The sequence below is a fragment of the Vanellus vanellus genome (genome assembly GCF_965231255.1).
Source record: "Vanellus vanellus genome assembly, chromosome: 12".
NCBI lineage: Eukaryota > Metazoa > Chordata > Aves > Charadriiformes > Charadriidae > Vanellus > Vanellus vanellus.
The window spans coordinates 18,131,126-18,146,248 of NC_138917.1; the positions used below are offsets into that span (position 1 = coordinate 18,131,126).

A 15,123-nucleotide genomic window follows, 5' to 3' on the forward strand; every position below is an offset into this window, starting at 1 on the left:
GTTATTTGTATTTCTGTGCAAAATGTTAAATGGCTGCAACAAATGACAAACAAGGTCATGCTTATGCCATCCATAGAATAAAAAAAAAAAAAAAAAAAAATCAGGTATCAGATGGTATAGTAAGTGCAAAAGCTGTTTTCACATGCTTAAGATCTAGATTTGGCTTCAATTTGGATTGAAGTAATGTTTCCTTTTTTCACCATGAGGACAGTCAGGCATTGGACCAGGTTGCTCAGAGAAGTTCTGCAGTCTCCATATCCTTGGAGGTTTTCAAGACCAGACAGGATACAGCCCTGAGCAACGTGGTCCAACATTATAGCTAACACTGCAGCAGGTTGGACGACAGACCACCCGAGACCCCTTCTAACCTGAACAATCCTATCCTGATACAGTACTATGGTAGAACTACTACTATTAATAACCTATAAGCATTTCTGTTTGAAGGTTCACAGTTGCTTATTTACTTAGACAATATATTCTCAACTGTTACTGGATAATTCATAAGCAGCTTGTGTTTGAAATGAAACTTTGCTAGGGCTGAGGTAGACCTTGATCCCATGAAGTGTTGAGAGCTTGAAGGCTGATTCAGCACAGACCTTAGAAATAAGAAAAGCTTTTAAATACTTCTAAAGCCCACAGATGCACAATTTAGGAGGAGTTTGGTGCTTATGAATTAAGACTGAAGTCTCCATGTTATATGTGCCTTTCAAGGTCATGTCCTGTGAGTCCCAAAATTATACTATAATAAGAAATAAAACATAGGTCAAATTCTTCCCCTGAGAAATTATTCTGATGAAATCAAGTTCTGAAGAAGTTACCTCATCCCATTTTAAAAGATGCAAACTTGAACTTATATTCTGCAATTAATTTCATACAGCTGACATAATGCATTCAATACAGTAGTAGTTGCAGGATTGGGACCTAGTCCGATAAACAGTAATGTTAAGGATGTCTTATAAAAAAAAAATATTTATTCACTTGTGGAATATCTGGAAAAACTGATGGATAAATCATTACCATCACCTGCAAAAAGACGTGTCTACCTAGCTGCAACATAAAATATTTTTCTGGCTCTGAAACATGTAGCAAAGTTTGTTGCACAATTTTAATTTTGTATTTTAATTTATTTCTCAGTTATAATACAAAACAAGAAAACGGAATTTAACAGCTAATATGTAGTCTTGGTATCTTTGGTGGCCTGTTATGTTAATGTCTTACTATGCCTCGAAATAATAAAAAGCATTTTAAAACAATATTACTATTAACGTAAATACTGATCTTCAGTTGCAGAAGTTCTGTGAGGCAAGTTTTTATAATTTTTTGTCATGTTATATCTACTCTTATAAGCGTGTAATAAGCTGAGGCTTACTGTACAGCAGAAACAATCAAGTTCACACAGGTAATGTTACCTTGATTCATGATGTATTTGCTTTTATAACTTCCAGCCCTAGGTTAAGGTTATAACAGGTTAAAAGCAACTGTACAAAACTTAAGCTTCCATCTTGATAAACATACACACTTGGAGAAGAGCAGCTATTATATCACATCAGAAGATACCACAATGAAGCTATAAGCTGTAACAACTAATGGGAAAAGATATAAAAACGAAAACTGATCACCTGACCTCGCGCAATTCATCTTATGCAGGACCACTCTTGCATCCGTGTTACACCATAGAAAAAATTTATCTGTTCCACGAAAATGAATTTCAGTTAAGTAACATTTCAAAACTCTGGTAGTACCCAGCATTAATAACGCTCTTTTTTTAAATTGCAAAAAGGAATGTGCTTACTAACATTGCACACACAAAAAAGGATACTTTCTACCTTAGGCTAGAGAGTACATAGATGTAAGTTTTCTTCAAGATATTCATAGCTAAAATCTGGACAAAAATAGTACTAGATTACATTTTCCACTTTCCCTGCACAGTGCAGTATTTAGACTTAAGATTTAAGAGCATGTTGGAAATACAGACTACTTAATGAAAGAACAAAACTTTCTAGTATGGTCATATGTTTATATTGCATAAGATAATACAATCCATCTGTTGGAGAAATCCTCACTGAATATTATATCTCTCTTAGTAATAAACATGAATAATAAAAATCAAGATTTTTTTTTTAATCCAAAACTGAGTAATAGTGAGCTTTCCAAAGAAATCTGTTTAGGGACCTGAGGCAAATTACACATGTTAACGAGAGAGTCACTGAGAACAGTTAACACAATGTAACCAAACGTCAACTGGAATACTTTGCAGTAACTTACCAGACAGGTCTGTGTTTAATGAATATATGAATGCTTGGTTTCTAAGTTTTCAACTTCAGATGGCGAAGATTAAGTGCTAAGGGTGTTACTGTAAATGTTTAAGTGAGATGAACATCACCGACTTTCTAATTTTACCACATGGTTTATTTCAGAAGAAAACAAGCACCAGTTACATAGTTGTCCTGCAAGTCAGTAAACAGTCACACACAAAAACTCAATACAATTTGCTTCTTTGTTTATGTGCAGGATATTTAGTTTGGTTTGCAAAGTATTAGAAGAATAATAAGAACCTCCTGACACAATACCGCAACTAAATTTCTAAAAAGCCACTCAGTTAATCTCAGTGTTGAATCTAGCTGTTTCAAATTATTGTAATGTATAATAACAGTCTTATTGACAATATAGATGCACAGAGCCAAAAAAAGCTAGAAATAGTGGCCAAAAGGATGAACTAAGCGCCAGCCCAAATGACAACAAACATATGGCCATTAACTGAAGAATGGAGGGGTTTAGGAATGCAGCTGTCTGTGGTCTCCTCAAAGTTCCAGAGGAATGAAATGCTGGGAGGATTGGCAAAGTCTGGATGAGAAGCACTAGTGAAGACGGTAGGTCCTAAAATGGAGTCAACCATCGGTTCATGTTGGAATTCAGAGATTTCTGTGGTCAGAATATATTCATTCCATTGGCCTCATAATGTACATCAACAAATTAATATTGTATGGATGTCATTTCAAAGCCTACTGAAGACGAAGACCCATTATTGAAGCCATTAGAGCACAGATGGTTCAAACTATATGCAGATATTCATACTTGCATTTCTGCATTATAGCTGTTTTTTTTTTCCTGTTGAACTGTAATGAATTGTCTCATAATCTATTCCATCTTCTTGCCATTAGCAGGCTTTGAATGTTCACAAATAGGAGCAAAGAACTCATTTTCCAGAGCTTTAATCACACAAAGAGGGAATGCCTAATTCTCTAAATGAAATGGTCTGTGATCACTGAAGCAGAGATTTAATATATCACGGCAAATTAGGTAGATTTTAATAAATTACTTATCTCTCCGAATACTTTACATATGCTTATGAAGAAACATAGCCTGTTTGCAAACAGTGGAAATCCACAGCCTATAAAATCCTTTGAAGAAAATGACAAATAAAAAAGTAAATTAAAAAAAGAAATGTATTAGATCCTCGTTCTCCAGAGACAATCCTTTTGCAGCATCGATTCACAGCTCCATTAAAAATATCAATTAAATCCTCCACTGAGATTGGTTAAAAGCTGGAAAATTAACTTTCCAAGCCAGACGCTGGTTATTCAGATACAACAATGCATTGTATATGTTTGATGTAAGTTCTAAAAGTGACAAAAAACAAATGAAAACACAGTTGCCTGTCCCTACGGCTCAAACTAGGTGAAGCAAAATCTGATACTGTATGGCTTCTTTTTGTGCTTCGACAGATGTTGGCTGAAAGTAAATCTTTTACTGTAGAGAAAAATGATTGTGCCTGCCCTCCCCCTACTTCAAATCATGATAATCATAAACAGCTGATTATAATGTTAGTAGAAGGGTAAAAGTTATTTAAAAAAGGTTGCAGTAATTTAATAAGTCCTGCAACTAGCCTCATTTTTTATATTTAATTGATAGGAACTGCATGCATCAAAGAAAACACATACTGAGATTTAATGTGCATAAAATGGATATTAGCATTTTAAAGAGGCAGATTAACACATTAATCCAAGTAATTTTCATATATTGCTTTTAATAAAATCTTCACAGTATAAAATTCTTAATGAGGCTAATCACAGGCATTCCATTTAGTGGGGTGATTAGGGATAACATAAAAGTATTTTTAATCAGTTTTCTAAGGCTTATGGTTTTTTTATTAAAAATTAAAAATTTGACTTGCATTTTTATTACTGTTTTATGTAGGAAAAAAATCTTGAAAATGCAAATAAAGCACATCGTTCAATCATGTAGGTATTAATTATTTACAAGACGTTGTCCATTGTGGAGAGATTCTTAGCCTTAGGGGGGAAATATAAAAACAAACAGACTGAAAAGTATACAAAACTTTACAACTACAAATCAAGCGTCCTTTTCATATAAATTATACATTAAATATACTGTAAGAATTACAAAGATCTCATCTTTGAAGCACTATCAAGCATGTATTTACACTGGGAGAAGGAACTTCTGTAGGCAAACTTCCCTTTCATGCCTCCTAGTCATCTTTGCATTCCTCATAGACTGAACGCAGTGCATGGAGGGCTTCCACTGACACTTTGAGCTTTCCAATTACTGCACTATCATCTTGTGAATCGAAAACTAGAAAGGAAACATCAGAAAACAGCATTAGCAGTTTCATTTAAGGTTTTGCTTTTGTTCTGATAATTTTCCATAGCATTTGGACAGACTCAAAGCACATAGCATAGGCTTAAAAAAAGAGAAAAAAAAATATCTATAAATAAGACAAAAATCTTTCAGTTCAGGCACTCAGCCTACTGGAAACTAAGCACTCCAAGATCTAGAATGTACATCAATAAAAGTATTAGTGTTGGAATTAACTTTGTAATAAAGAAAAGCATCTCTATCATAATTGCCTATATAAATTATTTTTCACAGTATGTAAATATAGATGTTCCAAACTCTAGTAAAGGCATATATGCATACTTATAAATAGTTTTAAGGAAAAAACACACAGATTAATGCATTTTCTACACTGTTTGTACAACCAGTCCAAATCAGCCTGGACAGTTATATTAGTATTTAAATAGTAAATTGGTGTTGTTGTTGTTTTTGTTTGTTTGTTTGTTTGTTTTTCCAGTTGGTGCAATGCAAAATTATTTTAATTCCAGGCTTATGTGTGTTGTAAAATAGCGAACTGTAGACAAAGATGGTATTTTGCCTAGACTAACCTATTTAACTACCTTCACCTTTGTCTATGTGGGTTTTAAAGTAGTATTTAAAATTTCTACTTTACAGAAATTAGCTAACGATGTAAAATTGCAGTCTTTTACAATATCTAAGTAAGCCCAGAGGGCTGCAATCTCTGCTGCTGTGATTAAAAACATGCTGCTAACAGTCAAAAATGGGGCTCTTTCCCAGTCCTGCATAAAAAGCGATGAGGCTGTCTAACATGACTCTAGAAGGAATTCAAATAAAAACAAGTAATGTTGACAGCACATCTTTTCAAAGTAAATTATACAGCAGACAAATGGCAAGGTTATGTATTTACTATATAAACTGGGATAAGTACTCTGGGACATACAACAATACTGCATGCTACAACTTCTAGGCTGCTGGGACAGCTCACCGGAGGTTTGGAGAAAGAAAAACATGGGATAAACCTTAATTTACTTTGTTGACAAAACTATTATAGGACAGATTGGACGCTATTCTTCGAGACGCAAACCATTTTGTATACCCTTGAACAAATCACTCAGTGAACTGTCAAATTAAAAGAGCAGACTTCAGGGGACATTATTGTCTTTACTTTTAAGAACAGTAGGATAACTGTAACTAATGATATCAGAAGATAACATTAATTCTATTTTCTCAGTTTTGATATTGTCATATTATCTCTGAGACATATTGTTATGTGTCTTGTCTATACTCTTTTTCATCCAGCCTCTTGATTACCCATTCACTTAATTGCTTCAGATTTCATGTAGGCCGCTTTCACACAATCACCAACGAAAGAAACAAGATTTGGAAAAGATATACGCTTGCAGTCCTCAAAAAGAATGAAGGCAGTTTATGGTATCTAACTTCAGAATGATCAGATCTTCATGTGGTAGCATCTATGAACTTCCCTGTGTCTAGGTTTATTCTCTTTCCCCTCAAACCAATATCCACCTCAGAGAAGGTGTACAATATTATTTAGGAATTCTATGTATTGTGCCATTACATTTAATTGAAGTCTGTGTCCAGATCTGAAGAACATACCCTTTTACAATGACTTCATCCAAGAAAATATACTGATATATTCTACTTCTGCCATGATCTTACATATATTAATGTAAAATTAATTTCAATTCTCTGGAAGTTCTAAATTTTCAGAAAATATGGTTATGGATGCAATAAAAAAAATAAATCTAAACTGTACAGCATCTGCAGGGAAGGGGAGAAGTGTGGATAGGAATAAGAATAAAAGTATTTCTATCTACTACTATCACTTTTGTAGACATAATGTACACAAAGTAGAAATTAGTTCAAATGTCTTGTGATTAGGGCAAGAAATGCTTCTCACAGTATTGAAGTAGTTGCCATTACAGTGTAATGACTACCTTTTGATAGAACAACAACTAGTAACAAAAAACAGTCCTTCCTGTCATAATTATTATCTCAGATGACGATTAGGAGTTTCAAGACTTTTGTGAAAGGTGACTTTCAAGGGTACAAAGTTATATTTATGTCACTAATCAATCTTATCAAATGGGAATCATGACAATGGGAATTATGGCCACAAAATCCAGAACAAAAACAATTTTCCAGTGAGAGACTATGAAATACCTTTTTGGAGGAGATGTGCTTTCATACAACTACTTGGAAAAAAAATTCTTGGTGGAGAAACGATTAAGTGGTTCAGCCACAGTAAGTAGTCCATCAAATCCGTATATTATTTTTCCAGGGTACAGAAATTTGATTCTTAGAATTTTCCTTATCGTGTTCCTGGAACTTTGATGCATACTTTGAGTATTGTAGCTACAGCATGGATGCAAACCATGCATGATAATGGAAATGGATAAGAAAGCCTATTTCTTTCCCTTGCTACTCAGCTCTCCATCACTTAAGGTATGGTAATTACACACAACAGGAGAAGTAGCAAAGTCCCATTAGCTTGGCATTCTACTAGAGCTAACCAGAATTCTTGCTGTTGCAAAGAGTACCTTGTGAACATGGGTGCACTGTGTCAAGTAATCAAGCTGGTTCACTTACTGTTATAGCAGAGTAACTGTTTTATAACAGATACACTCTGAGCTTCTTCACTGAGCTTTACCGCAATGGGGAAAGAGGATGGAGAGGAACAGGTACGGAGAAAAAGGCACCATTCATAACCGTGTCCCTGCTACCTTGGGGAACAGAAAAGCCTAAGCAAGGAGAATATTTTCCTTCACTGTCTGTGGAAGGATCAAGTATCCTTCTTGACTCTTCTTGTCAGTGTTATAAAAATGCTGTCGTAAGACCCAGGGAACGGAAGATTCCACACCTCCTACTCACCTCACCTTGCCTTAATGAGTCAGAGTGAAAGTGTGGTCACAGTCTGTTCCAGAAGGATGCTTACGCTAAACTGATACCTAACCAAAGGCACCAGTGCTTTAGATTGTCTCAGATACAGGTTTCATATGAAAGACACAAGCTTGAGGTACTCTGGGGGTTATAATGTAACTTCAAATAAGATATAGACATTAGCAATACAGAATTACTGGCATAAATTTTAATAGAAAAATATATATTTATAGTCTTACTAGCATGAAGTTTGCTGTACAAAATAGAGAATTATAGTAAGTCGACATGTCCTGAAAGTTGTTAGGTTTTATAAACTAATAACTATGAGCTAGGAGTGTGGTTTGGTTTTGTTTTGGGTTTCGTTTTTATTTTAAAGCAGATTTTAAGGAATAACTACAACACAGTTTTTGCCAACTTTTGTAAACAAACGTGGAAGTCATGAGTTAATATTAAAGAATTTCTTATTGAAACAATGTCAAGCAATTACTTGCAGAGAAAAGCAGAAATTCAACAAAAAAAATTTAGGTTACAAGAAAGTAATCTCTAAAACTTACCGTCAATATCTTGCTCAATAATATCTCTTTGCTTCTGGAATATCTCTCTCAAACTGACATAAGCGAAACCGATATCTTCGCATTCAAGATCCTGTTCATCTTCTGGGGGATCACTGACCACTGTGAACCGTAGGCTAAGCATAAAAAACAAAACCAAAACCCGATATTTGATATTTTACCTTCAAAAAGAGTTGAAAATTAACTCAAAAATCAGAAAAAAAGGCAAAACCATGCTCTATTTCACCAGTTAAGCATAAACCAGAACCCTTTACCAAGTATATTAAACATTTTCCATTACAAGAATAGTCTGAGACCCTTTCTTTTAAATCCTCCCTCCTTCTTAAGCATTACTGGCAGTACTAGAAGGACAGAGAAGTTGTAACCACAGATCTGCAGGCTTATAGAATTGTTTCATTTCTCCCCCCTCCCCACCACCCTGTGGTACAATTCTTGTTCATACAGCAGTGACAGGCAGAATAGTCTAAGGATTAAAGACTTTTTCACATTTGAAACTTGTAAGTTTGTTCAGCTCAGCTGCTGAATCATCTGTTCAAGTCACTTAAATTCTTGTATTTACCTCCCATAGGTAAAAATCAAGATTGTGTCTATGTACTTGGAGGCTTTTATAGCAAAACTCATTTATATAAAATATCTAAAAATATAGTTAGTGGTTTTTTTAGCTTTTTGTTGTTTTGGGTGTTTTTAAATTTTTTTTTTTTTCTTTAATTTTTACTGTGTTGACCATACCATGCAAATTATTTGAAGTGAAGAAATAAAAACAATTCATAAGCAATAATGGAAGGTTTAGATTAAATGCAATTATGTTTTGTTGGTTAAAACCTTTTAATTCCATAAACTTGTTGAAAAAGTTCAAGTACTTTAATTCAGTCAGGACACAGAAGATGAACCTGTATGATTATTTCAGCTTTGATGTGGAACATGCTTACGAAGTAAAACTTTTCACTTGACCCCAGTTATGGTGCTTTATTTGCATTTGATGTCTTGAAGCATGTTAATTGGATTCCTGTTGGACTGACTAAACTAACCTGAAGGTGTGCTCCGGGAGTAGCTACCCCTAATGCACCCCACTGCAATAGACATTCAGTCAGTAGCATTAACTAGTATTCTGAATCATCCTAACAATCTATGTACTGTGAATATCAGACTATTAGCAACAAGTGCATTGTGCTAGAGATTCTCTGGTCTGCTCCACTTGATAATTTAGATGTAGCTTTAGTAAATTTTAAGCCACTGCATTTTCTTGGCTTTACATTGAGTGGCGTGGGAGACATGAGATGAATAATTGAGAAAGACAAACCATACCAAATGTTTTCCTGATAGCAGAAATACTACCCAGAGTCAATGAAGCGATTATTTCCAAGTACCAAGTGTAAAATATTTAGCAGAAAGTTATTGAGAATTTTCACACTTCATTTAGACACTTGGAGAGCATATTCTACCCAAGAACACATTCCACAAAAATAACAGGAACCTAAAGGCAGTTCTCTCCAAATGGCATCTTTCTAATGTTGTCTTGTGTATTCGTTATTTAAAGTTGGAGCTTACACAGCGATTTGTCCTGTACTTGTCCCCTTTGACCAATACCTCTCATCTTTTATCTTCATTATTCTGTTCCTGCTTTACACATAAAAACCTACCTGTGAGTACAGCCTGTATAAAAAGGCCTTTGAGTATTTACTGTGCTTTCTAAATGGGGGTCTGTTTGTCCACCCCAAACATCTAAACCCAACAACTGTACAAAATATTTGCATTTCTTCTGTGAACTTAAATTACACTCACTGCATCCAAGTATGGCTTTTGTTTTAAACACACAATTCCAGTATTGTGCTGGAGCTGACTTGAGTTAGTGGCTTGTGTCGGGGCCAAAAACATGGAGACTGACAAAATGACAGGAATTCAGAGCTAACTGCTTTTTTGATATGTCTTGGCAATGTTGTTTAAACTGTGAATGCTTGTGAGCTTTACAGCCTAAAAATGTTACAATAAGCAAAATTCCAAATGAGTAACTATCAAGTTGGGTAAAATCCATGTCTACAAGAAAGGATATCTTAGTTAAAATACAATCAAATCTTCCTGAAAGACTTTAAACGCAACAACAACTGCAATATGCTTTTATAGTAGTTTATTTTTGTGCCTGGCTCTTACGAACAAGTATTTATTATAGAAAATCACAGAATCGCACAGAATCACAGAATGGTCAGGGTTGGAAGGGACCTCTGGAGATCATCTAGTGCAACCTCCCTGCCAGATCAGGGTCACCTACAGCAGGTAAATATACACATAAATATTTGTTCGTCACTAAAACCAGACACCTATGGAAAATACGTGTCTTTAAGAAAAATTTCTGGAGGCAAAAAAAGAAAAAACATCACAGCTATTTCCAACAGCAGGTGGCTTGATTGAGTATAATGGATCTAATTTAAGATTTTGGCACAGAGCTAAGCAGCAGCAAAACTGCCAAAACTCAATTAAAAAGGAAATAATTAGATGTGTAAGACAAATATTAAATGAAAGAAAACAATTAAAAATAGTAAGAATAACCAATAAAACTGTTGGGTATTGGGAACAGATCGGTTTTGTTATGATTATGTCAGTATTAAATCAGATCAATTGGAGAATCCAGTTTAGCAGTTAAGACAGTGTTAGAATGGGAAGAGATTAGTGCTGGCTTAATTTTTATCACTTCAGGGTACCAATTACTACTAAAATGTTCACTAAAGCATAAACTAAAAGCAGACCTAGGAACATTTGGGACATTGGGACCTTAGAGCCAAAGTGGAGTCTCGTTCATACTGGTCCACTTTCTGGTTCAGATCATACTCAAGTATTTTACATAAATAGAACAAGCTTCAACACAACACATCAAAAGAACTGCACCTCTAACCCCTTATAGTCCCAATATGCTTAAAAGATCATAATATTGGATTAAGTCTTTGCTGCTGATCAGGAAGGAGGAGATTTGAACTCTGGATCCCATGGAAATATCCCAAATAGTAGACTGCAAGAATGGTACCACAATCGCTTTGACATTTGTATTTTTTAAAAATACTACAAATGCTTTAATTTTAGAGAATACTTAAATATGATATTCAGTATGCTTTCACTTGTGTTCTTCATCTACCAAAAATTGCAAGAGTTTTGTTTTCAGGTTGAACTGGCTAAAACCACAAAGTTTCCATTGCCTTGGAACATACTGCACATGAACAGACTCCCCACTCTGCTTCAGCATAGAATGCACAAATGTGCAGCCACTGTCCCATCTTACCTTAACTCTGCCTCACTTATGTAAGAAACTTTGATGGAAGTTGGACTATCGAAGTCATACTAGGATTTCTTACATAAAGCTATGCATAGCGTTCCTCTCCCGTACTTCTCTCTAGGATCCTAGACTTTCTCTCTAGGATCCTAGACTTTCTCTCTAGCTCATTTCCACATTTGTGTAACATCAGGTATCAGTACTCACTTCCCTGCGGGAATCCCATGCCTAGTGGCAGAATAAGAAACAATCTTGACATCCTGTTAAAAGTACTATGTGGGAAGATATTTGCTAGCCACCGCACGAAAGACTAGAGAACTAAATGAAACTTGTCTGCTAATAAAGGGCTAAAAGACAAGTGAAAAATAATAATTGCCTTAAGCTTAAAATGTGCTTTACAATGAAACAGAAAACCCTGGACAAATATTTACTGTTGTTTTTATGATAACCCTTAAAGGTGTTATCACCAGCAGGGAATTTAGAGTGTGTGGCCAAAAGCTGTCACGTAGGCAAATTTGATTCTAATTCTTTATTCCAGAGATCAGGCATTTTTAAGCAGCAAGGAGAAAATCTTGTGTGTTAATATAGTATGCTAATATGAAGCTCACATTGTACACATGCTCTGTGGTCCTATAACATGGATGCGCAGATTTTGTTACTTTGGAGAACAACGACTTCATACAGTCAGTTTCTTAGAGTAACAATCATTTCCTACCAAGAAATGATGCACCTGTCAGAATCAGCCTGGAAACCTCTTGCATAAACCTGTTCACTCTTGTCATCACAGCAGGGTGACTGTTAGAAGAATGGATTCCTCCATTCTTCACATATGTCTCATTTGACACTTGTCAGAAGAGCACATACTCTATCACCAGGTCTGCAAGTACAATCTGGCATGAGGAATCAGGTAAGTTTCTCTATATGAGCCAAAGTTTTACACTCTTAAAATGCCGCAAGGCAACAGTGGATACAAACAGGATGAAGAATAAAAGATAAATATGACACAGTTACAGTAAGGACTGCCAGAAATGCCTCCTGTTATTAACTGATTTAAAGACTTGAACACGTAAGTAAATAACTACAGGGTTCAGATGATAAAATAAAATAATACTTTTCTATCTTTTTTTGCAATGTTTTACAAATATTAGTAAGTATAGCTTCTTAACATAATAAGGAATGTAATTTGAATCCCTATTATACAGAAAAAGAAGCAAAACAGCTACTCATGTCACAGAATACAGCTATAAGAAAAAGCAAGTCTTCTGACAAAATTTCCGTATTAATGATAGAGACATTGTCTGTCTGAGAACGTAAAGACAAAGATGCTTATCAGAAGAGAAGAAACATCTTCGTGGTATGCAACAATTCCTAACCTAATTAGGATTTCAAACAGTCTTCCTAGTCTTCTACATGCTCATATATTTTAGATTTTCTATCATTCCATTTAGCAGCATATTTCCTTTATTTTCTTGAATACTGAATATTCTTTCATTTTCTGCCACTAAAGCCATTTCAAATGTGGAAACAAAGTCAATATTTCTAATAAACACTTACAATGTTTCCATATCAAGAAGTAAAATTGAAAGAAGAGAAGAATCAACTTTGTTTTGAAATCTTATCTTTTAATGAACAGTAACCCTCACTCCCAACAAATTTTAGATGGCATATTAGGAAAAAGTTCTTCACCAAAAGGGTTGTCAAACACTGGAACAGGCTGCCCAGGGAAGCGGTGGAGTCACCATCCCTGGAGGCATTTAAAAGACAAGTAGACGTGGTGCTGAGGGACATGGTTTAGTGGTAACTTGGCAGTTTTAGGTTTACGGCTGGACTTAATGATCTTAAAGGTCTTTTCGAACCTAAACAATTCTACGATTCAGTGAAATAAACGTACTTTCCCATATAAATGCCGTGTCAATCTACATTTATTTAATTGCAAGTGTAAACTAAAACACTATAAAGCTGTGGAATGCATTATTTTCAGGGCTCCTGTTTGAGCTATAGGATTAGGCTACAGTTGCAACTTTGGCTTAGCAGTAATTTTATGTATTATATTAATATCTCTTTTAACACCTAAGAATATTTATCCTTTTCAAGGGACATTTGTTAAAGTGACTCTCCTTTTGGAAGACAAAAATAGCATGTGATGTATCTATTTATGTTCTAATATAGACCAAATCATTATGAGTATCATTTCTAACAACATTTATTGTGACAGGGAGAAAGCTCACCTGAAAACTTATTACACCACTTAATATACACAATACACTAGCTACGCTCCTATAATCTGGCATAGCGCAAACACCAATAAAATGTCAGGCTTAACCACGTGCAGGCAATTTGCAATGATATTTATAACCTTGATAATTTGGTTTCCTGAGCTTTAAAGCATTAGTTTAGTTCAGTTCCTGTTTCAGCTGAAAAAGCTCTGATATTAGTTTTTTGTAAGGCTTGTGACAGAAAACGTGTTGAAGATCTAACTAGGCCAGGTTTAAAACGCAGAGAGTTGAAAACATTTGGTGTATAGGCAGAATCTTTCCATAAATTCTGTTTCCTGGTGGTCCTCTCCCTAGGATAAAGTGGGCAACTGGACTACTGATGAACTTTCTGCCTTGTTAGTCAACACAGAACGGACATTTCACTACAGACCAAACTAGACATGCAGATAAATGCAGAAAACAACCTACCTAGTAACCAGAGGATAGTACCATGATGGCATATGTAAAAGATGAATGCCTCTGTTATGGGAAAAACCTCGCTGCTGTTATTTTACCTTATTTTTACCTTAGGTTTGTTAAATATTTATTATATTTATCTAAGTACTTATAGGTGAAATTGCATACCACAGACTAGCTATTTTCCTTTGCTGAACTACCCCTCAGGAAAGAAAGAATATTTTGTCCTCAGTATTGTTAAATTCCTAGTTACCCACTTTCCCAATCTATACAGTAAAATAAGTCCTCTGCTTGCTTATGAAGTGAAGACTATTTAAAAAAAAATAAATCTCCAAATCTAAGAATGTTTTGGTATGAGATTTCCACCCCAACAAGTAATCGTTTCATGGTGTTCCCTGCTCTGTTCCAGTAAAACCTGTTTTGTGGCCAAGGCATGAAACTCAGCTTTAGAAGGGAAATGGAATGAAGAGACATCACTCTCTCTCTTACTGCAGAGTGAATCTGTGATTTGTGAATAAATATATATTTAAAAGATTTAGAATAACTCCTACACTTCAAACACAATCAGCAGGTATTCTACATTCCCACAAATTATATGAATCTTTAAATTAATAATCGTTCCATTTTAATGAAGATTGACCTTCAAAAGGAAACAGAATCAAAGGATGCAGAGCAGCCTTCCAGTACTAAAAGGGGAAGAGGCCTACAGGAAAGCTGGGGAGGGACTCCATATCAGAGAGTGTAGCGATAGGACAAAGGGTAACGGTTTTAAACTGGAAGAGGGCAGATTTAGATTACATATTGGGCAGAAATTCTTTACTATGAGAGTGGTGAGGCACCAGCCTAGGTTGCCCCGAGAAGCTGTGGCTGCCCCATCCCTGGAGGTGTTCAAGGCCAGGTTGGACGGGGCTTGGAGCAACCTGGGCTGGGGGGAGGTGTCCCTGCCCAGGGCAGGGCGGGTGGAAGGAGATGATCTTTAAGGTCCCTTCCCAATCTAATCATTCTATGATTCTATGATGTCATTCATTCTCTCAAAGTAATGCACACACTACCTCAATCAAAAAATTTGAATAAGAACAAATTTATTATTATGACCTTGGACAAGACTAATTTCTACTTTCTC

General features: G+C 35.3%; 1 protein-coding gene across 3 annotated transcripts in view; it reads right to left on the minus strand.

Moving 5' to 3' along the window:
* Positions 1 to 3,873: 3,873 nt before the first annotated feature.
* The window catches only part of RPGRIP1L (RPGRIP1 like), a 72,136-nt gene continuing 60,886 nt past the window's right edge, over positions 3,874 to 15,123 (minus strand). For all 3 annotated transcript variants that reach the window (XM_082489431.1, XM_082489430.1, XM_082489429.1), the window contains 2 exons: positions 8,052 to 8,185; positions 3,874 to 4,593 (listed from right to left, as the gene is read on the minus strand). In XM_082489431.1, coding sequence (XP_082345557.1) covers positions 4,490 to 4,593; positions 8,052 to 8,185 — 238 coding nt within the window. In that variant the 3' untranslated portion in view covers positions 3,874 to 4,489. The remainder of the gene's footprint in view (positions 4,594 to 8,051; positions 8,186 to 15,123) is intronic.